This window comes from Oncorhynchus gorbuscha, linkage group LG17, assembly GCF_021184085.1.
Source record: "Oncorhynchus gorbuscha isolate QuinsamMale2020 ecotype Even-year linkage group LG17, OgorEven_v1.0, whole genome shotgun sequence".
Lineage (NCBI taxonomy): Eukaryota > Metazoa > Chordata > Actinopteri > Salmoniformes > Salmonidae > Oncorhynchus > Oncorhynchus gorbuscha.
In genome coordinates this window covers 58,734,794-58,758,576 of record NC_060189.1, presented here as the reverse complement: position 1 = coordinate 58,758,576, position 23,783 = coordinate 58,734,794, and the positions used below count along the sequence as shown (strand labels likewise).

Below are 23,783 nucleotides of genomic sequence, written 5' to 3'. Positions count from 1 at the left end.
ACTAACATTTCAGTATCAAATCATAATACATATAGAATCGTGAGAATCGCAATACCTATCGTATCGGGAACAAGGTATCGTGATAATATCGTGTCGTGAGGTCCTTGGCAAATCCCAGCCATATATACAAGAGGGTAGAAGAAAGACAAGCGACACAGTAGCCCATGTGATTATGGTAAGGTGTGGGCTGTGGGCACTCTAGGGTTAAGTGTGTGTGTGTCACTATTAAAAGCCAAATGAGTCAGTCAAACACCCCCAATTTAAGTCCTGATTTCTCCTGTTTTCCGGAAACCGCAAATGAACAATTCCCTGCATTCACCTCTCAGGTTCTCTTCATTTATTTATTTGTGTTTCGGAGATGAAAGAAAAATAGGAGAATGGAGTGAGGGAGGAGGTAGAGAAAAAAAAGCTGGTTCAATTTCACCCTCGGTTCGTTTACACATCCGGACTCAGTCATGAAGAGCCTGAGAGACGACGCCGCACAATAGCAGCAGCAGCAGCAGCAGCGAGAGCTGCAAAGTGCATTGCTGATGAAAAACATAAAAGACGCATTTAATTGGGCCCATTTATCCAGTCAGGTAGGCCACTCCCCTTTCCCCCGCTGTGCTTGTGTACTGTACAACTACCACAGCACCGGCTTCTCCTGTTCCATGAATTGTGTTTCTTACGGGAAGTAGGCTGGAAAGTATAGGCCACCGGAATAATTACGGCAATTTATGATCAAAGCTAGAACAATGTCCAAGACAAGTACAAGGTGACATCGGATAGCAGCACATCTGATGATACGCGGGGAATCTGAGATTGCCAAAAGGTGCCCTGCCAAGGTAGAGGCTGCTGAGAGCTGAAACCGCATCACTACACTTTATTACTGAAAAACAAGCGTCTGGAAGTCACTCACACAGGTAGGTACCAATTATGCCATACGACGTGAGTATTACCTTGTGAACTTGGAGTGAACTCAGGTGCCTGTGTTGAGTGATCTACGTCGCACAGGATATGATATGGGGTCAACACACAGATGTTGTATAAGGAGCTATTGTATAGCGGCTGTATGGCGGTAAAGTGGATTATTAAAAACACTAAAAACATGTGGTCGGGTTGATTTATTTCCAGGTGCAAAGATGTAGTAGGGATCATGTCAAAAGACACGTGTGTTATCTCAATGTGGATAGATTGGATTGACATTCATTATACTATAGCTTGATCACGTGACCTGGGCCTATACTTCAACATTCTTTCCCCCATATTCTATGCATCAAAATGACCCATTCACTCTCTCTCTCTCTCCAAACCTTTTTAAACTTTGAGACAATAACAGGCTGACTGCTGTAGCAACCCTATCTCTCCTGTACCCCTCAGGCATACGGTATGTCCACTCTCTACAGTCTGACTACAGTTCTGAGATTGGTTTAGGAAAGATATATGTTCAGATCCTACACTACTTATGCATTGGCTGTGGTTTCTTGAGAGAGAATTAGGAAGATATATATATACACACACACACACACACACACACATATATACAGTTGAAGTCGGAAGTTTACATACACATAGGTTGGAGTCATTAAAACTCGTTTTTCAACCACTCCACAAATGTCTTGTGAAACTATAGTTTTGGCAAGTCGGTCTGGACATCTACTTTGTTCATGACACAAGTCATTTTTCCAACAATTGCTAACAGACAGATTATTTCACATATAATTCACTGTATCACAATTCCAGTGGGTCAGAAGCTTACATATGCTAAGTTGACTGTGCCTTTAAACACCTTGGAAAATTCCAGAAAATGATGCCATGGCATTGGAAGCTTCTAATAAGCTAATTGACATCATTTGAGTCAATTGGAGGTGTACCTGTGGATGTATTTCAAGGCCTACCTTCAAACTCAGTGCCTCTTTGCTTGACATCATAGGAAAATCAAAAGAAATCAGCCAAGACCTCAGAAAAATAATTATTGACCTCCACAAGTCTGAGTCACCCTTGGGAGCAATTTCCAAATGCCTGAAGGTACCACATTAATCTGTACAAACAATAGTACACAAGTATAAACACCATGGGATCATGCAGCTGTCATACAGCTCAAGGAAGGAGGCGCGTTCTGTCTCCTAGAGATGAACGTACTTTGGTGCGAAAAGTGCAAATCAATCCCAGAACAACAGCAAAGGACCTTGTGAAGATGCTAGAGGAAACCAGTACAAAGTATCTATATCCACAGTAAAACAAGTCCTATATCGATAAACCCTGAAAGGCCGCTCAGCAAGGAAGAAGCCACTGCTCCAAAACCGCCATAAAAAAGTCAGACTACAGTTTGCAACTGCACATGGGGACAAAGATCGTACTTTTTGAGAAATGTCCTCTTGCCTGATGAAACAAAAATAGAACTGTTTGGCCTTAATGACCATTGTTATGTTTGGAGGAAAAAGGGGGAGGCTTGCAAGCCGAAGAACACCATCCCAACCGTGAAGCACGGGGGTGGCAGCATCATGTTGTGGGGGTGCTTTGCTGCTGGAGGGACTTGTGCACTTCACAAAATAGATGGCATCATGAGGTAGGAAGATTATGTAGATATATTGAAGCAACAGCTCAAGACAGTCAGGAAGTTAAAGCTTGGTCACAAATGGGTCTTCCAAATGGACAATGACCCCAAGCATATTTCCAAAGTTGTGGCAAAATGGCTTAAGGACAACAAAGTCAAGGTATTGGAGTGGCCATCACAAAGCCCTGACCTCAATCCCATAGAAAATGTGTGGGCAGAACTGACAAAGCATGTGTGAGCAAGGAGGCCTACAAACCTGACTCAGTTACACCAGCTCTGTCAGGAGGAATGGGACAGAATTCATCCAACTTATTGTGGGAAGCTTGTGGAAGTCTACCTGAAACGTTTGACCCAAGTTAAACAATTTAAAAGCAATGCTACCAAATAATTGAGTGTATGTAAACTTCTGACCCACTGGGAATGTGATGAAAGAAATAAAAGCTGAAATAAATCACTCTACTATTATTCTGACATTTCACAGATGTCAGAGATGAGAGACAGAGAAAGAGCATGACAGAGAAAGAGAGACTGACCCTTCTTGGCATGTGGACAACAGTAGAGGAGTACACTATGTGTCAAGGTGTGAAGTTTTGGGGAACCCCAGCAGACAGGAGATATCATGCAGACAGAGGCACTGTGCAGTGGGGAACAATCCATGTGTTGTCGTCCTCTTATGTGTCCAGGTGCTTTAAGTCTATTCATTCATGCCATTCAAATGCACCTGCAAACAGTACAGTGGATTGAATGGTTCTCTTGTTAGGGCTTGTGTTGTTTCAGAGGCGTGGTACTATGGTGCAGGTGTGAAATACGCAGGAGGTCATTGGACATGGGCCTAGACTAGAGACAAAGCTAAATTATTCGATATTGAGAGCTAGGAGCCAATGACAATAGTTAGCAGTCACAGCGAGCCAAGTTTGCTTACTATAGAGCATGATAAACTATAGTTTTAAACATTCAGGTTTCTATTCTATTTCATTCAGATACTCACCTTTCAAAAGTCCTCCGTTGCTCGCCTTAGTAGCATCCCTTCACTGCACAACTTCCAAGTATCAATAGTAACAGTAGTGAAATCAAGTGAAATCACAACTCCAAGTATCAATAGTAACAAGTCACAACTCCAAGTATCAATAGTAACAGTAGTGAAATCAAGTTCACAACTCCAAGTATCAATAGTAACAGTAGTGAAATCAAGTTCACAACTCCAAGTATCAATAGTAACAGTAGTGAAATCAAGAAATCAAGTTCAATAGTAACAACTTCCAAGTATCAATAGTAACAGTAGTGAAATCAAGTTCACAACTCCAAGTATCAATAGTAACAGTAGTGAAATCAAGTTCACAACTCCAAGTATCAATAGTAACAGTAGTGAAATCAAGTTCACAACTCCAAGTATCAATAGTAACAGTAGTGAAATCAAGTTCACAACTCCAAGTATCAATAGTAACAGTAGTGAAATCAAGTTCACCCAGAACAGCTTCAGTGCATCTTGGCAGAGATTCTACAAGTGTCTGGAACTCTATTGGAGGGATGCGACACCATTCTTCCATGAGAAATTCCATCATTTGGTGTTTTGTTGATGGTGGTGGAAAACACTGTCTCAGGCACCGCTCCAGAATCTCCCCATCAGTGTTCAATTTGGTTGATGTCTGGTGACTGAGACACACACACACCCTCTAAGCTCCTTTGAGACCCTCTTTCAAAGGCACTGAGATCTCTTCTTCTAGACATGGTAGATAAAATAATGGGCCATTGGGCATTTTTCTACATGACCCTCAGCATGATGGGATGTTAAATTCTTAATTAACATTTGTGCTTAAACCGTTCAATATACTTTGTTTCCCTCATTTACGGAGGCCTTTCCTTTATTCTGGCGGCTACATGTGGTCCGTTGTTCAACATGAGAGGCGTGTGGGGAGATTGATAGAGATTATGAGCGGGAATTCTTCACAATGACTACCGGTGTGCCAGCCTATCACGGTCATCCCCTCTGTGTGGCAGTGTCATAAACGGTGTCATGCTATCAAAGGCTACTTACTATCAACGATTCATTCATCTTTGAGTGAATCATGTTTGTTAATAGGCAGTTGACAACTTGCATTCAGCAAGGCTCATTGAAAACCTGCCATTATAAACAACCAAAGAGAGAGAGAGAGAGAGAGACAGAGAGAGAGACAGAGAGAGAGACAGAGAGAGAGAGAGAGAGAGAGAGAGAGAGAGAGAGAGAGAGAGAGAGAGAGAGAGAGAGAGAGAGAGAGAGAGAGAGAGAGAGAGAGAGAGAGCAGAGAGAGAGACAGAGATCCAGAAAGAGAGAGAGAGAGAGAGAGAGAGAGAGAGAGAGAGAGAGAGAGAGAGAGAGAGAGAGGAGACTGGAGAGACAGAGGAGAGAGAGACAGAGAGAAAACCAGAGAGAGAGAGACAGAGCCAGAGAGAGATGTTGGTTAGAATGGCAATGTTGTTAGAACTAGGCCCCAGCATGCTTAGGACTGCACCCAGCAGTGTCATCATGAAAGTCCCCATTTCTCCCAACTTGTTGTCCCCATACCAGGCGTTCTATGACATCACATGTAGGGACTGCACCCAGCAGTGACATCATGAAAGTCCCTCATTTCTTTCCTCCAGGTAGGTGGTAGGCAGGCATACCAGGCAGGTGGAATGTACCCATTGTTAGACAGCTAGTGCTCAGTAGGTAGGACTGTAGGGGGAAGGCGATTGGCTGGGTAGATACAGCAGGCTGAAGCTGGCCTGGAGCTAGGCTGGTCTCAAAGCCCACCTCAGTACGTGCCTGTCAGGCAGCTTACCCCTGTGTGGTAAAACAGCCTGGAAGAATTCCTCCTTGGTCCTCCCCTCGTTCCCTGCCTGAAACAGATGCATATCCTTTTGATGTGCGGCGGGCCAATGCAGGATCATTTGATGAATGATATTCTCCTCTTCATATGTTCTAGTCTTCCCCCTCTACTGAGGTAATGGTCTCCCGGCCTGTCCCATCTCACTCTGACACGACGAACAGACAGGATATCATAATGAACCTTCATGGATTTATCCCAGCCGAGATGTTGTAGTAATAACATGTCTTCAGTATCATATATCAACAGCGAATAGAAATAGCAAGGCTACACGATGTGTGTTTACATGACAGCGGCCAATCATTTGTCATTAACCCCCAGGCTGATGTTATCAAGTCTTTTCATAGCGATTTATGTCCACTTTGGATGACATCACTACACTAATTCATGACGGGAGCCAAAAAAAGTAATAGGATCACATAGCTACAGTGTAAACACCGTGGTGACGATACTCCGATAAAGAGAAACGATCATTACACAACTACAGCTGTCTCCACAACACCCCTTAATGGACCGCCAAGCTCCAAGACTTACTTTGTATACTGTATTTAGCCTGGATCCTGATCGTTGTCATGCAAATGACCATAGGAGTTGGCTACACAGCAGAAACAGATCTGGAGCCAGGCTAGCCTACTGTACTATGCTGTTATTATATAGTCATCTCTCTAGACCATGTGACCAGGATGCTATGGAGTCAGTATGGACTTGATCTGGGAACAGAGACATAAGGATGACAATCCCCCCTGTCCCATTTTATGACAGGCTGGAGTTGGCTTTGCTTTGATTCATCTGTCCAGAGTCCCCAGACATCCTGGTGTATATACCAATGTATTGCATTTTGCAGAGAAGAAGAAGAAGCCTATTTTTATAATGGCTGGCTTTGAATGGGAACTAGAACCAGATGGGGGGAAATTGAAGTTAAATGCAGCTGGAATCCATGTAAGTGGCAGAATCTTTTGGCGATGGAGAGGGGTGTGAGGTCATCATATGTGCCACGCATGGGTCACTGTGCATTTCTATGGACTGGAGAATCTCTGGGATAGCAGAGATATTGGTGTCAAGTCTAGCATTTATGGAAATCTCAAACTGTATTGTACATAAAACTGTCTGGAAACAGTTTCAGCAAAGTTGTTCTACAGTTTTAGCCAAGATAACAAAAAGTAAAATGGTGAGACTGTCCTGTCGATGTGAGACTGTAATTCAAGTCAATATGAATAAGTGATATAGGTGAGTAGAGTAGACAGACAGGTGAGGTGAGTAGACAGACAGGTGAGGTGAGTAGACAGACAGGTGAGTAGACAGACGGGTACATGGCACAGTAACATTAGTAGAAGCATTAGCATCTTTCTAGTAGTATATTTGGGGCTGGCAGCCAGCCATGTTGTAAAGGAATACTCTTTGGCAAATTTGATGAAATCAGAGATGACAAAAGTTCAAAGCCACATCTGATTAAAGGTAGAGCCATCTGAAAAATGGTCTCGATTCTTCATACAGATGAAAAGGAGTGATAGATGGTATAATCACCTCTTATACAATGTGTGTGATCCATCTAGAACATCACAAGGGTTGAAGGGAATCTGCAGTATAACTCTGCACACCTGACCCCCCCCCCAGAGAACTACACCCCCTCATTCCCTCAGAGAAAGTTAAAAGGACAACCAAAATGTAAGGCAAGCTTCCCAATCCCTACAGCATTCCTTCATTTACAGCTAAAAAAACAACAGCACTCCCTTTGAAGAGGTATCGAGGTCCGAGCTTGATTACCATTTGAGATTGAACAAGGTCTGGCAACGCGGTGTAGAAAAATGACTGCTGGCAGGCAGGTCTATTGGTTACGGAGGTCTCCATGAGGTGGCTTAGATGGAATATCCAGGGTCCTCCTGTCTGAGAGGGGCGACTTAAGGCCATGCATTTACACTGTGTGTTCCACTTTCACAGGGCCCGCGCATCTGGGCCACAGCTGGGACTGTGTGTGTGTGTGTGTGTGTGTGTGTGTGTGTGTGTGTGTGTGTGTGTGTGTGTGTGTGTGTGTGTGTGTGTGTGTGTGTGTGTGTGTGTCAGAAACAGAGACGGGGGGATAGACAGAAGGAGAGATTGAGCACGAGGGGGCTCTTTACCATGATTGAGCAGTGAGCACAATGTACCGGGTCTGAGAATATTAAAAACGAATGGAAATTCCTATATAAAAGGTGTGGACATGAGGCACTGAGACGTACAACAGGACCAGTTGAAACATTACAGGTTGTCACACATACGTCAGCACTATATGTGCCTGATGGGAGATGGCAGGGTATTTTAACGGTATACATTGGGAATGAGATCACCTACTCTGGTTTAAGTCAGTAAAAGCTCATCAATGGTAGTTCTTTTTGAAGCAAATTAGATTTCGTTCTGAGTTAAACATGAATTCTTTGATGACACAATATTTTTGAGAGTCTGGAAGCATTTTATTTATATGTATCTATCATGGCCTGTGGCTAACCAACAAAAAAATAAAATACAAAATATATCCATTTGCTAAAAATGCTTTATTGGAGAACATGGACAATAATATATAAACCGATCTCTTTTCTTCCGGCCATACTGGCAGAGCAGACCCATGTTTGTACAGTAGTAACCAAATGGAAAATATCATAACTCAGTACAAAGAATATTAAAACAAGCAAACAAACTAAAATATATATAGTGACAGACCACAGGGGGCTGCCGAGGGAGGACAGCTCATAATAATGGCTGGAACAGAAGAAATGGAATACCATTCCACCTATCCTGCTCTAGTCTCTATCACCAGCCTGTCCTCCCCAAGTAAGATGCCACCAACCTCCTGTGTGATAAACATCAACTAAAAAAATAAATACTGATAGTTCACTAAAACAGTCATAGGTGGTAAACACTTCACTACATGCTACATCAAGGTGAAAAGAGAACATCATTTATCAGTATGGAGAAATAAAGCTAATGGTAAAACAGGAAGGTTTTCTAAAGGTTTAGTCATTAGTTCGGTTCTCATCTGCTTTGCAGATCACTTCCTGGATCTATTGGACCGCTTTAATGTAACAGAGGCAAGTGGGAGTATGAACAGGTGTGTGTGTGTGTGTGTGTGTGGGGGGGGGGGTGCAATGTCTCTGTGTGAGAACGATTGACAAAGACAAGGCACTCAACTTGACCGCAAACTCCAATTCAAACCACAGTTCCAGTCAGGTCAACAACCTCAGATGACAGTTACCCACATACTGCAGCTACACGGCGATGGCTTGTTTTCAGATTACTAAATGAGTCTACGCTTTCCACTGACTTATTTGAAGTGTGCATGGGGACAAAGGGACAAAGCCAAACACTCAAAAGAATCAATATGATCACGTTAGCCATGGACACGGTAAGAGTTCTAGGAAACAGTACTAAGAGGTGCATTGACTTCCTACATGTATCATGTTTTCATCCTCAACTAAACCACATCTTGTCACATCATGAGGAAACTTTAAGCATCGTTCTCTAAAAACAACAATCTTTGCCTCTTCACACCTTTTAAAATGAACATTTGAACCCAGTTTAAAACACATTTAAAAATACTGATAGTTGCACAATTAGAGAAACCAATTTGTAATGGTGAGTTGAAATAAAGTACATACTCAGTGTGGTAAGACTGAAGCCCAGTGGCAGTAGCAGCAGAACGAGAGAGAGGAGAGGAGAAAATACAGGAGAAGGGGAGAATAGAGAGGTGTGTGCGTTGGAGAGGGACATCTAGCTGTTGAGTGGTCCTCGTATTAATCTTTTAACTGTTTTAGAGGAGATAGCTGTGTCGTATTCATTAGGCACCAAACAGAGGGAAACAGACTGAAGCAGGCAGGGACTATCTGGACTTGTCCAATGACAACCGCTTGTTTTCGTTTTTCCTGGTGGAAAACATTTGAAAAAGTTTTACTATGGTGTGCCCTAATGAATACGACCCGGATGTTCCCCATTTTGACCTTTGACCACATTTGACCTTAGGTAGCCTTGTCCAGGGACTGATAGTACTCCACCAGGACAGCCCAGGCTTTGGGGGCCATGAAGCCTTCCGGAGGGTTCTGTCCTTCGCGAGCCATCTTACGCATCCGTGTCCCTGAGATGAAGTCATAGTCTTGATGGCTGAAAGAAAACGAAGAAGAAAACAAACATGTAGAAAGCACCGTCTCATTTCAACAGCCTGACCCTGAAACGCTGTCTGGTAAGTGAGGAACAAACTTCTAACTTACTGTGTGGATGAATGGCATGACCAACTCAATTCAAGGACACTTTAGGAAGAGGTCTTTGAGGGAACTTCACAAAATGCACTTCATATGCTTGGAAAAAAAGGCCATGTATTTGGGTAATTGAAGTAAACACGCACTCGAGCCCCGTTACGCCAGGGGACCTGGGATATGAAAAGAACCTCAGACACATGAACCAGCAGCACCGTTAGCCAGGGGACCTGGGATATGAAAAGAACCTCAGACACATACGAACCTCAGACACCAGGGGACCTGGGATATGAAAAGAACCTCAGACACATGAACCAGCAGCACTCGAGCCCCGTTACGCCAGGGGACCTGGGATATGAAAAGAACCTCAGACACATGAACCAGCAGCACTCGAGCCCCGTTACGCCAGGGGACCTGGGATATGAAAAGAACCTCAGACACATGAACCAGCAGCACTCGAGCCCCGTTACGCCAGGGGACCTGGGATATGAAAAGAACCCAGACACAGCCAGGGGACCTGGGATATGAAAAGAACCTCAGACACATGAACCAGCATGAACCAGCAGGGGACCTGGGATATGAAAAGAACCTCAGACACATGAACCAGCAGCACTCGAGCCCCGTTACGCCAGGGGACCTGGGATATGAAAAGAACCTCAGACACATGAACCAGCAGCACTCGAGCCCCGTTACGCCAGGGGACCTGGGATATGAAAAGAACCTCAGACACATGAACCAGCAGCACTCGAGCCCCGTTACGCCAGGGGACCTGGGATATGAAAAGAACCTCAGACACATGAACCAGCAGCACTCGAGCCCGTTACGCCAGGGGACCTGGGTGAAAAGAACCTCAGACACATGAACCAGCCAGGGGACCTGGGATATGAAAAGAACCTCAGACACATGAACCAGCAGCACTCGAGCCCCGTTACGCCAGGGGACCTGGGATATGAAAAGAACCTCAGACACATGAACCAGCAGCACGTTACGCCAGGGGACCTGGGATATGAGAAGAACCTCAGACACATGAACCAGCAGCACTCGAGCCCCGTTACGCCAGGGGACCTGGGATATGAAAAGAACCTCAGACACATGAACCAGCAGCACTCGAGCCCCGTTACGCCAGGGGACCTGGGATATGAAAAGAACCTCAGACACATGAACCAGCAGCACTCGAGCCCCGTTACGCCAGGGGACCTGGGATATGAAAAGAACCTGGGATATGAAAAGAACCTCAGACACATGAACCATGAACCTGGGATATGAAAAGAACCTCAGACACATGAACCAGCAGCACTCGAGCCCCGTTACGCCAGGGGACCTGGGATATGAGAAGAACCTCAGACACATGAACCAGCAGCACTCGAGCCCCGTTACGCCAGGGGACCTGGGATATGAGAAGAACCTCAGACACATGAACCAGCAGCACTCGAGCCCCGTTACGCCAGGGGACCTGGGATATGAGAAGAACCTCAGACACATGAACCAGCAGCACTCGAGGACCAGGGGACCTGGGATATGAGAAGAACCTCAGACACATGAACCAGCAGCACTCGAGCCCCTGGGATTACGCCAGAACCAGGGACCTGGGAGGGGACCTGGGATATGAGAAGAACCTCAGACACATGAACCAGCAGCAACCGTTACGCCAGGGGACCACATGAGAAGAACCTCAGACACATGAACCAGCAGCACTCAGAGACGTTGCTTCAAGTCAGCGGCAAAGAAAGAGCTCAACCTAAACGTCAGACCTTCGCCGTCAAATTCAAACCTTCTGTTAGACCTCTCAGTTTAAACAACTGGTTCAAAAATAAACACGGGACAAAAAAATTGTCTAAACACAGCTAATCAGCTAGTCTCAAACCAAAATGAGAAAATTCCTGTAAAAAACAGACTAGTCTAAATACAACCTTCCATGACTCCGCCACACACAAGTAGGGGATAAATGACATATGTCAAGGATTAGATTCATTAGATACTACTGTAGATTCCTCCCTTTAGACAAAGGGGGTAACATTCAAATCACATTCCTTCTCTCGCCACCGTTACAATGCACTTTCCTCATAATAATCACATTTGTCAAATGTGGTTCTGTTTCTCAGCGGCTTGCGGTCGTGTGGACTGTTGTGCGCAGCGGAGCGGCTTGTATGGATTTGTACTGTTAGAGCCGCAGCAAGAGCCACGACGTTTACACACATTAAACCTCATGGATTCCTGACCAGCAGAGTTGTAGTAGGATGTAAACTCCAGTTCCACATATTCTGCAGTGTCCTCTCCTGTCTACCTCACTCCTGAAACTACATATTGAAGCCCGCGGACAATTTAAGGGTTGGTTTGGGGTTCAATTTCATTCAGAAAATTTCACTTTTCCCCCTCCATTCTTGAATTGGACTTTAAATTAGTCAATGAATCTCATTCTTAAGGACTCTGGGTTCTGGGTTGTCAAAGAACCCACTTGCAGATGTAAATCAGCTGTCAGCTAAATCTGATACAAATGTATCATTTCTCAAGTGTCCTGAAACGTGTGTTTTTAGTACATGGTCCCTGTTCAAATCAACTGAATAGACCAATTAAATAACCTCCCTAATTACTCCCCTAGTACTGCTGAGGTACCGTTATTTTCCTCTGCACAACAGTGAGTCCTGAGCCTGCAGTACAGTACAATGCAGACCAGGCTGACAGCCAGGTGGCAGAACCCAGAACCCTGTGTATGTCTGACGGTCCAGGTGGTGGAACCCAGATCCCTGTGTATGTCTGACAGTCCAGGTGTGCCAACGAGTCAGCTCCCGTTTCTCCATCTCCATAGGCAGCAATGGGATCACCTTCCTCCTGACCTCCGTAATGCAAACACACTGTTGAACACATCTACTACTGTATTCTCCCCATAAATGACTGTATTCTCCCCATAAATGACTGTATTCTCCCCATAAATGACTGCATTCTCCCCATAAATGACTGCATTCTCCCCATAAATGACTGCATTCTCCCCATAAATGACTGCATTCTCCCCATAAATGACTGCATTCTCCCCATAAATGACTGTATTCTCCCCATAAATGACTGTATTCTCCCCATAAATTAGTGAATTTTGTACTGGAAAATCACACCTTTTTATCATATTGTCCTATTTCCTATCAGATCTATAGCTCAGGCCATGGGGCTAACACTTGCATTCTCACTGGGAAGAAATAAACATTCTAGAATTGCCATCCAGTGAACCTGTTCTACTGTATATTACGCTCAATGTGTTCTGGTCCTAAATACTTTGATGAAATACTTTGATGAACTCTGATTGTGGAGGACTTGTATTCATTACAATAGGTGGAAATGACAGGGCAGAGAGAGAGAGACACAAAGAGAGAGCGCGAGAGAGAGAGAGAGAGAGAGAGAGAGAGACACAAAGAGAGAGAGAGAAAGCGCGAAAGAGAGCGAGGGGGGAGGGGGAGCACAAACTTCAAACTCTGCAGAGGAGGAACACTTAATATGCGGTCAAATGAGAAACAGCTTGCGCTGATTTTAGCCATTACACTATAGAGGCAGACTTTAAGGGCGATCGTTGGCAATTAGGCCTAGCATCTATATTCCTCTCACATTTGGCAGCGCCGGCCGGCACAATGTGCACAAGGAGTGGTCGAGAACAGACGGAATGCCATACATTTCACAAGGCGCCAACCAGAGCCTTTGAAATTGTGATTTAGCGTTTACTTTCTCTCAGCTCTCCCTAGCTGCTAGCCTAGCACTGATACGGTCAGAAAGAGACGGTCATTGCGGCTTTGAAATTTTCTGGCGTAGCTCTTTTCGAGTCTTCAGGTTTCATATTAATAAAAACAACACAATTGAGCTGAAATGAAGTCGCCTGTTATATAATGTTATTGTGACAGTCAGAAAACTGACAATTACTTTCCTGGACGGAGTAGAATATAACGTGGTTACGGTTCTTGACAAGCCAGACTGCTGACTCGGCAGTTCTTAAGGGGGCTCGTTGAGAAGAGCACAAGGGGAATTCTAGTAGTGGTGACATAGTAACCACTATCGGACCTTTGTCCCATTACTCTTACATTTCCACTGAGTCACACTGCAGAATTCTCACGCTTTAGCAGGAAGATTTACTGCTATCCAAACGGTCTTATCCAACTGTAAAACTAGTCCAAAAACACTGGATAATGGACAGTTCAGCCACTCGAAGTAGAATACAAGCTGAGAGAAATACTCATCGATTGTATCTTTATAACATACCAAATGGTTCTGGAGTCAGCCTTTATCAACATACTGGACTACTGGTATGGAGAGACAGATTATACATAGAATATAAACAGCCGTGTCAGTTGTGGCTCTTACTGTCGTAATTCTCCTGCTTTCAATCCAGGAAGGATATATATCTCTGTGCTCCATTTCTGAATCCCATACCTAGGTGAAACTCAACTGGGTGTGGGGAAATATTTCCTTTCAGACTAGTTCTCCTGGCGATTGTGGTAACCCCCCCCATATACAAATACTATATTTATCTTGTCAACTCAATTTATTCTGATATCAAACCATGCGCCATGGAAAAAAAGTGTGTACTCCTTCTGATCAATCAGTTCCTACTTTTTAAGTCATCATATTCCTTTAATCAGTCAGATCAGTTCTCAGTCATGATATTCTAAGCCAGACATGGCTATAAAGTGATAGCGTGGACGGTATTAAAGCCCATAGCACACAGAGATTGCACGATTTTCATTAGTCATCGGCTGCAGTATCCGTACACAGACTTTTAATAAGACTTTAATTAATAGCAGTTCTCTGTGATTTCCGAACCACTTCAAAAGCTCAGAAAGCCACAAAACTTTGTAAAGAGCATAAGAAAGCAAAGGAGTTCCTGTTATTCTTGGCTTTGCCGTTTGCCGTAGATAAGGAAGAAAAACACATGGGAGGTTTCAGTGGAGAAGCTTAATGAATGATCAATTTGGGTTATTGGAGTTAGGCATGATAATGTTTACAGGCTGTGGAACAACATTCCTGCCACCGATGAAAAAAAAAAAAAAAAAAAGACCCGCTCATTTGTTTTCCGTTGCAAAACGTTATGTCATATGTCTTAATGAACGCACCCTGCTTACCCACATCAAGATTGTACGGCAGAGTATACACCTTTATAGTATTTTGATATCTAGGTAAAAGTGTGACTAAATGTTGACTAATTCTGATTGGTTGAGAAAGGTCACCATGACTTCGAAACATCTTAAAACCTTCAAGAAGGTAACATTTGGACTTCATTACATCCGTTGAAGAACACTGGTATTACGAGTGACATCCACGATTACATTCTTCGAACCTTGAGAGTAGAGCTTTGTTTATAAAGACACTCATTATGGGGCGGAAGGTAGCCTAGTGGTCAGAGCGTTGGGCCAGTAACCGAAAGGTTGCTAGAACCAATCCCTGAGCTGACAAGGTAAAAATATGTCGTTCTGCCCCTGAACAGGCAGGTAAACCCACTGTTTCTAGGCCGTCATTGTAAATAAACATTTGTTCTTAACTGACTTGCCAAGTTCAGGTTAAATAAAAATAAAACAATTCCACTGGGATTAATCATCCTGTCCTTCACGCAAACACAAAATGGCAGACAGACAACACACATAAGGAGATAATCTTTCTACAATATTAAAGCTGATCTACAATAACGAGATGGGATGGAGACTGAAAAACAAACGATGAGTGACAGGGCTTACTTCTTGGGGTCGTAGAAGTCCATGGCCCTCTTGGCTTTGTTGTAGGCGGCCACCTTGAAGGGTACAATCTCCAGGGTGATGAGTCCAGGCGCCATGGTGAGGACTTTAGCCCCATGGGTTGGCTCGTACAGGTCCTTGCCCGTGGCTGGGTGGGGCATGCCCGCTGGGTCGCGACCCACGATGTAGAAGTTGGCACCGGCCACCATTCGGGCTCGGCAGTGCCACTGCACCTGTGGTTTTATGGGGGAAAAAGTTTGCTTTAGTTACTCAAAACTAATGTCAACGCTAAATGTTGGCATTTCCAATGGGTGAAAATACTAGCTGGTAATTCCGATTTAGCGCCAAATCTACCTTATAGCATTTCCAATGGGAAAACCCCCTCTGGTCACTCAGAGGATGAGAACGTTTAGAACGTTTTAATGGGAAGCCAGGAGAAGGGGAAGTGGTTGGGCAGCTCTTTCAGTGGGTTGGAGAAACAAGGAAGCCTTGGCACAACAGGCACATTGTGGTGAGACCGATGGGAAGGGAAAAACAGCACTTGATTACCTTGACTGATTCGTAATCACGTACGGTGGAACACAATTCCCCTAAATACGAGTGGACATTGCTCTCGCTGCTACCGCCGATGGACATGGACGCAAGCCCCCTTTAATTACATTACAAAGCACTTTCTTCAATAATAAACAGCCAATTATGGTAATGACGTTTGGACAGGAGTGCTCAAAACCCCCCCGAACGCAGCTCCCACCGTCGACATGCGAGAATCCGGTTTTACAACACATTACAGAAACAACAATAAACGGAGCTCGATTGGAAGTTTCAAATGACTAAAGAAAACAAGACTTCATTCTTTGGGCCAATCCCACTATTTAACCACCCATACGCTCCCATCCGACTTTTAAAATTGGAAGTCTTCAACCTGAGAAACGCAAGTCTTAAACTAAAAGACCTTGATGAGAGAACAAAGGAAGTTAGGAGGAGGAGAAAACGACAGTTAAACTCTGTAGGCAGTCTGGAGAGGGAGGGATGGAGTGTATTGTTTTGTTAGCTGGTTGCCAGGTTGGAAGAGAGGCTTAAGATGGACACTCCGGGCCATGTGAACCCACTCCCTCCAACCTGGCAGCTATTCTATTTTTATGCCCCTCCCCGGCACATATCCTACTGTGCCTTCCCTGTATTTATATTCCTGCTAAATGTACTAAATGTTTTATTATATTCATCTTATTTTGTATTATTCTTAACTTGCGTCCTCTTAACCGTATCATGTAGGAACCTGTAGGTAAGCACGTCATTGTACTGCGTATCATGTGGATAGAGAACCTGTAGGTAAGCACATCATTGTACTGCGTATCACGTATCATGTAGGAACCTGTAGGTAAGCACGTCATTGTACTGCGTATCACGTGGCATCGTGGATAGAGAACCTGTAGGTAAGCACGTCATTGTACTGCGTATCACGTGACATCGTGGATAGGGAACCTGTAGGTAAGCACGTCATTGTACTGCGTATCACGTGGCATCGTGGATAGGGAACCTGCAGGTAAGCACGTCATTGTACTGCGTATCATGTGGATAGGGAACCTGTAGGTAAGCACGTCATTGTACTGCATATCACATGGCATCGTGGATAGAGAAACTGTAGGTAAGCACGTCATTGTACTGCGTATCACATGGCATCGTGGATAGGGAATCTGTAGGTAAGCACGTCATTGTACTGCGTATCACATGGCATCGTGGATAGGGAATCTGTAGGTAAGCACGTCATTGTACTGCGTATCACGTGGCATCGTGGATAGAGAACCTGTAGGTAAGCACGTCATTGTACTGCGTATCACGTGGCATCATAGAGAACCGTAGGGATTGGGAACCTGTAGGTAAGCACGTCATTGTACTGCGTATCACGTGGCATCGTGGTGGAATAGGGAATTGTACTGCGTATCAGGTAGGGAACCACGTCATTGTACTGCGTATCACGTGGCATCGTGGATAGGGAACCTGTAGGTAAGCACGTCATTGTACTGCATATCACGTGGCATCGTGGATAGAGAACCTGTAGGTAAGCACGTCATTGTACTGCGTATCACGTGGCATCGTGGATAGGAACCTGTAGGTAAGCACGTCATTGTACTGCGTATCACGTGGCATCGTGGATAGGGAACCTGTAGGTAAGCACGTCATTGTACTGCGTAACATGTGGCATCGTGGATAGAGAACCTGTAGGTAAGCACATCATTGTACTGCGTATCATGTGGATAGAGAACCTGTAGGTAAGCACGTCATTGTACTGCGTATCACGTGGCATCGTGGATAGAGAACCTGTAGGTAAGCACGTCAGCACGTGGCATCGTGGATAGGGAACCTGTAGGTAAGCACGCATTGTATCATCACGTGGCATCGTGGATAGAGAACCTGTAGGTAAGCACGTCATTGTACTGCGTATCACGTGGCATCGTGGATAGAGAACCTGTAGGTAAGCACGTCATTGTACTGCGTATCACGTGGCATCGTGGATAGGGAACCTGTAGGTAAGCACGTCATTGTACTGCGTAACATGTGGCATCGTGGATAGAGAACCTGTAGGTAAGCACATCATTGTACTGCGTATCATGTGGATAGAGAACCTGTAGGTAAGCACGTCATTGTACTGCGTACTGGCATCGTGGATAGAGAACCGTAGGGCACGTCATTGTACTCGTAACATGTGGCATGTGGATAGAGAACCTGTAGGTAAGCACGTCATTGCACTGCGTATCACATGGCATCGTGGATAGGGAATCTGTAGGTAAGCACGTCATTGTACTGCGTATCACGTGGCATCGTGGATAGAGAACCTGTAGGTAAGCACGTCATTGTACTGCGTATCACGTGGCATCGTGGATAGGGAACCTGCAGGTAAGCACGTCATTGTATCATGTGGATAGGGCTGTAGGTAAGCACGTCACGTGGCATCGTGGATAGGGAACCTGTAGGTAAGCACGTCATTGTACTGCGTAACATGTGGCATCGTGGATAGAGAACCTGTAGGTAAGCACATCATTGTACTGCGTATCATGTGGATAGAGAACCTGTAGGTAAGCACGTCATTGTACTGCGTATCACGTGGCATCGTGGATAGAGAACCTGTAGGTAAGCACGTCATTGTACTGCGTATCACGTGGCATCGTGGATAGAGAACCTGTAGGTAAGCACGTCATTGTACTGCGTATCACGTGGCATCGTGGATAGAGAACCTGTAGGTAAGCACGTCATTGTACTGCGTATCACGTGGCATCGTGGATAGAGAACCTGTAGGTAAGCACGTCATTGTACTGCGTATCACGTGGCATCGTGGATAGGGAACCTGTAGGTAAGCGTAACATGTCATTGATAGAGAACCTGTAGGTAAGCACTGTACTGAAACGTGGTCACGCACATCATTGGCATCGTGGATAGAGAACCTGTAGGTAAGCACGTCATTGTACTGCGTATCACGTGGCATCGTGGATAGAGAACCTGTAGGTAAGCACGTCATTGCACGTGGATAGAGAACCTGTAGGTAAGCACATCATTGTACTGCGTATCATGTGGATAGAGAACCTGTAGGTAAGCACGTCATTGTACTGCGTATCACGTGGCATCGTGGATAGAGAACCTGTAGTTAAGCACGTCATTGTACTGCGTGTCACGTGGCATCGTGGATAGAGAACCTGTAGGTAAGCACGTCATTGTACTGCGTGTCACGTGGCATCGTGGATAGAGAACCTGTAGGTAAGCACGTCATTGTACTGCGTATCACGTGGCATCGTGGATAGAGAACCTGTAGGTAAGCACGTCATTGTACTGCGTGTCACGTGGCATCGTGGATAGAGAACCTGTAGGTAAGCACATCATTGTACTGCGTATCATGTGGATAGAGAACCTGTAGGTAAGCACGTCATTGTACTGCGTAACATGTGGCATCGTGGATAGAGAACCTGTAGGTAAGCACGTCATTGTACTGCGTGTCACGTGGCATCGTGGATAGAGAACCTGTAGGTAAGCACGTCATTGTACTGCGTGTCACATGGCATCGTGGATAGAGAACCTGTAGGTAAGCACGTCATTGTACTGCGTATCACGTGGCATCGTGGATAGAGAACCTGTAGGTAAGCACGTCATTGTACTGCGTATCATGTGGATAGGGAACCTGTAGGTAAGCACCTCATTGTACTGCGTACCATGTGTATCCTGTACCTTCAGAAAGTATTCACACCCCTTGACTTGTTCCACATTGTTGTTGCTATAACCTGAATTTAAAATGTATTAAATGGAGATTGTGTCACTGGCCTACACACAATACCCCATAATATCAAAGTTGAAATATGTTTTCTTTTATTTTACGAACTAATAACTGAAAAGCTGAAATGTCTTCGGTCACTAAGTATTCAACCCCGTTGTTACAGCGAGCCTAAATAAGTTCAGGAGTAACAAGTCACATGATAAATTGCATAGACTCATTCTGTGTGAAATAGTGTTTAACATGATTTTTAATGACTCGTCTCTGTACTCCTCACATACAGATAACTGTAAGGTTCTTCAACCGAGCAGTGAATTTCAACCACAGATTCAACCACAAAGACCTGGGAGGTTTTTCAACGCCTCGACGAGAAGGGCACCTATTGGTAGATGGGTCAAAATAGAAAAAGCACACATTGAATATCCCTTTGAGCATGGTGAAGTTATTAATATCCCTTTGAGCATGGTGAAGTTATTAATATCCCTTTGTGCATGGTGAAGTTATGAATATCCCTTTGAGCATGGTGAAGTTATGAATATCCCTTTGAGCATGGTGAAGTTATTAATATCCCTTTGAGCATGGTGAAGTTATTAATATCCCTTTGAGCATGGTGATGTTATTAATATCCCTTTGAGCATGGTGAAGTTATTAATATCCCTTTGAGCATGGTGAAGTTATTAATATCCCTTTGAGCATGGTGAAGTTATTAATATCCCTTTGAGCATGGTGAAGTTATTGATTACACTTTGGATGGTGTATCAATACACTCCGTCACTACAAAGATACAGGCGTCCTTCCTTACTCAGAAACCGCTCTGGGATTTCACCACGAGGCCAATGGGGACATTAAAACAGTCAGAGTTTAATAGCTGTGATAGGAGAAGACTGAGGATGGATCAACATTGTAGTTTCTCCACAATACAAACCTAATTGACAGAGTTATTCTGTACAGCTTCCTTTTAAAACAAATATTCCAAAGCATGCATCCTGTTTGCAACAAGCCACGAAATAAATACTGCAAGAAATTATCAAAGCAAATCATTTGTCCTGAATATGTTTTATTTTCAAGCATAGTAGTAGCTGCATCATGTTATGGTTACGCTTGTAATCGTTAAGGACTGGGGAGTTAGAGGATCAAAAATGAACCTAATGGATCTAAATACAGAGGAAACCCTGGTTCAGTCTGCTTTCCACCAGACACTGGCTGATTACTTACCTTTCAGCAGGACAATAACCCACAACACAAGGCCAAATCTACACTGGACCTGCTTACCAAGAAGACAGTGAATGTTCCGGAGTGGCAGAGTTACAGTTCTGACTTTAATCTGCTTGAAAATCTGTGGCAAGACTTGAAACAGGTTGTCAAGCAACGATCAACAACCAATTTGACAGAGCTTGAAGAATTTTGAACAAAATAATGGGCAAATATTGTACAATCCAGATGTGTACAGCTCTTAGAGAATTACCCAGAAAGACTCACAGCTTTAACCACTGCCAAAGGTGATTCTAACATGTATTGACTCAGGGGTGTGAATAATTACGTTTGAGGTATTTCTGCATTTAATTAATACATTTGCAATAAGGTTTAAAAAAAACACATTTTTGCTTTTTTCATCATGGGGTATTGTGTGTGTAGATGGGTGAGAAATACATCTATTTAACCCAGGCTGTAACAACAAGATGTGGAATAAGTCAAGAGGTGGAATAAGTCAAGAGGTATGACTACTTTCTGAAGGTACTGGACGACAAATAAACTTGACTTATGATGGATGGGAATACAGCATATGTAGTCAAACACACAAAACATTTCATAGGGTGTTAGATGAGTCCGGAAGATCGTTCATCTTCTCCTAAATGTATGGACCTGGACTGATCTTAAGCCGGTTGTATTATTCCAGGGTGAAGAAGTATTTGATTATCTTATGGGTGAAGTCCATCTGAAGAGAAGGGATCCCTACCACTACCTCGCTATCCAACAAAGGTGACAGAATTACAGAGAACATGCAGCAACTCTTGGAGGACAATGGAATTACATTATAAAACGTTTATTTATTCTCAGAAGGCTCCAAAAAAAAAATCAGAAACGGGTTGGTTCTACTTTTAACAATGAGGATGCTTTTGTGGTGCATTTGATGTCAGGCTGTGAGATCACACAGACAGATGATGGGCCTTTCCAGGCTGCATCGTGTTCCCAGAACAGAACTCAGTCTGGTCCCAATGATCGTATTCCCATAACCCTGACTACATGATTAAAGGACAGCAGGAGACTTCAAACAGCTAGACAGGCATCAAGTAAGTACAATACAAAGTGACAGAGATTATACTGAACTTTCTAATTCTGAATGGAAATTGCCATCCATGTTAGATTAAGCTGATTTCATAAATCATGTGTGGACCGTCCCATCATATTACATCACAGTGACAGTCAGGAAATTTAAGTAGCCTCTAATTCTTGAAGTGTACTCCCAAGTGTACTCCCAAGTGTACTCATTACTTTGGCTTGTGTTACAGGTCCATAGAAATAGAATCCATAGAATGGACTTGGCTGCCAGTCCTCCCATTATTTCAACCATTGACTTGAATAGGGAAGCCCGTTCTACAGGTTCTATGGTCAGATTACTGCTAAGCTTACCTCAGTGGGGCCGGCGTACATCATGGGCGACGGGAAGATGGCCACGATGGTGTTTTCGGGTTTCAGCACGCCCTCGTCCAGCACGGCGGCGTGCTGCTTCATGCGCCACTCCAACGGCACGTCGTCGTCCTTGGTCCAGCCGCCCAGCGGGTGCAGCAGTAGGACGGGCCGGCGGTAGCCCCGTTCGATCAGACGCTTGTGGGTGTCCTGCATGAGGAGGGCGTGGCCGTTGTGCACCGGGTTACGCAGCTGGAAGGCAAACACCGCGTCTGGAGGGAGAAAGAGGTCAGAGAAAGACTGATTTAGATGCTGCATCTTTATTGAGACATCCTGCTTTTCTTAAACAGAGAGGGCAAATAGAGAGAGAGAGATTAACTCTCTACCGTTACCTGCATTCATCTCCTTGAACTTGTGTTTGAGCTCAGTGGGGGTGAGTCTGTACTGGTCCAGGCCGTCGTTCCAGCTGATCTTGTCCAGGACCTGCAGGTCTCCTCCTACCAGCCAGTCTCCACTCTCCATTACCATCTGGACCAGACAGAGAGACAACACTGACCATTAGCATCATACAATACCACACCCACTTCACTGTGACTCATATTTTCCAGGGTTCCCAATTTTCAAAAAATATTTTTCCAGGACATTTCAATGACCTTTTTACCAGAACTTATTTCAACCCGGGTATTGTGCAGATCTGAAAAGACTGGAAAGCAATATGGTGAACATTTCAGCCTATCAAAGAAGAGAGGTGCAGTAATGACCATACTGCTTAGAACTATCCAATCCTGTCAGAGGTACATGAAGAGCCTGCGGCTATGGATCAATTTGAAATTGATGCTAAACAAGTGGACTTCTCTAACTCCTCTACCATGTTCATACTGCGGTTATGACAGCCATCAAGGACTGTTTCAAAACAGTAAACCACCCCAATCTGGCAACCGCTGAAAAAGGAGCGGGATTATGGATAAAGCAATAACAGCCCCCAGACAAGTTGAAATACAACATCTAAAAAAGTTGAGACTCCTACAAATTGGAGCCCAGGAAGAATGAAGAATCCCCTTTGCTTTATGCCTTTGACCGCATCCCTCTCGACTTTAGCGGGGGAAAAACTCACGAGGAACACAAAATATGACGTGTAATGTAATCCACAACGAGACACCATCCACGATGAGCTCATGGACCACATTGAAGCGACCCCCCCCCCCCTTACAATATTGTTCTAATGTCCCCAAAGCACTGCTAAACCCAGGCAAAGCCAGCTTTGTTTCAGGCTATAACTCTTGGTCTGCCTTTCTGGGCATGTACTGTGCCTGTGCTGTAACCACTGGGCTCTTTATGGAGTACACACTGCAGGGTAGGTACTCAAGCCATCAAATCAGGACTATGGATAGACTATGGCAGGGGGGGTCCAGAAGCATATACACAAATGTGTCTTATAGAGAATAGCTATTCAATATTACTCAAGGAGTCAAAGTTAGAAAACAATACCAGCCTACTAGTGAGCAGTTCTGATGTCCCATATAAAACGCTCACAGTGGCATGTAAAGGTTTGGATTTAAAGGGGTGGGTTCCTATGGATGTAACTGTATGGGGGCT

At 44.4% G+C, this 23,783-nt stretch overlaps 1 protein-coding gene and 1 pseudogene across 1 annotated transcript; both read right to left on the bottom strand.

Annotated features, from left to right (window-relative positions):
• Positions 1–7,888: 7,888 nt before the first annotated feature.
• Positions 7,889–23,783, bottom strand: part of LOC124001177 — a 29,511-nt pseudogene continuing 13,616 nt past the window's right edge.
• LOC124001180 lies at positions 9,518–11,414 on the bottom strand. Its single transcript, XM_046307784.1, has 7 exons — positions 11,271–11,414; positions 10,873–11,070; positions 10,632–10,814; positions 10,476–10,574; positions 10,171–10,368; positions 9,882–10,079; positions 9,518–9,772 (listed from the first exon to the last, which is right to left on the bottom strand). The coding sequence occupies exons 1-7, from the start codon at positions 11,279–11,281 to the stop codon at positions 9,640–9,642; spliced, it is 1,020 nt and encodes a 339-aa protein (XP_046163740.1). The 5' UTR covers positions 11,282–11,414; the 3' UTR covers positions 9,518–9,639.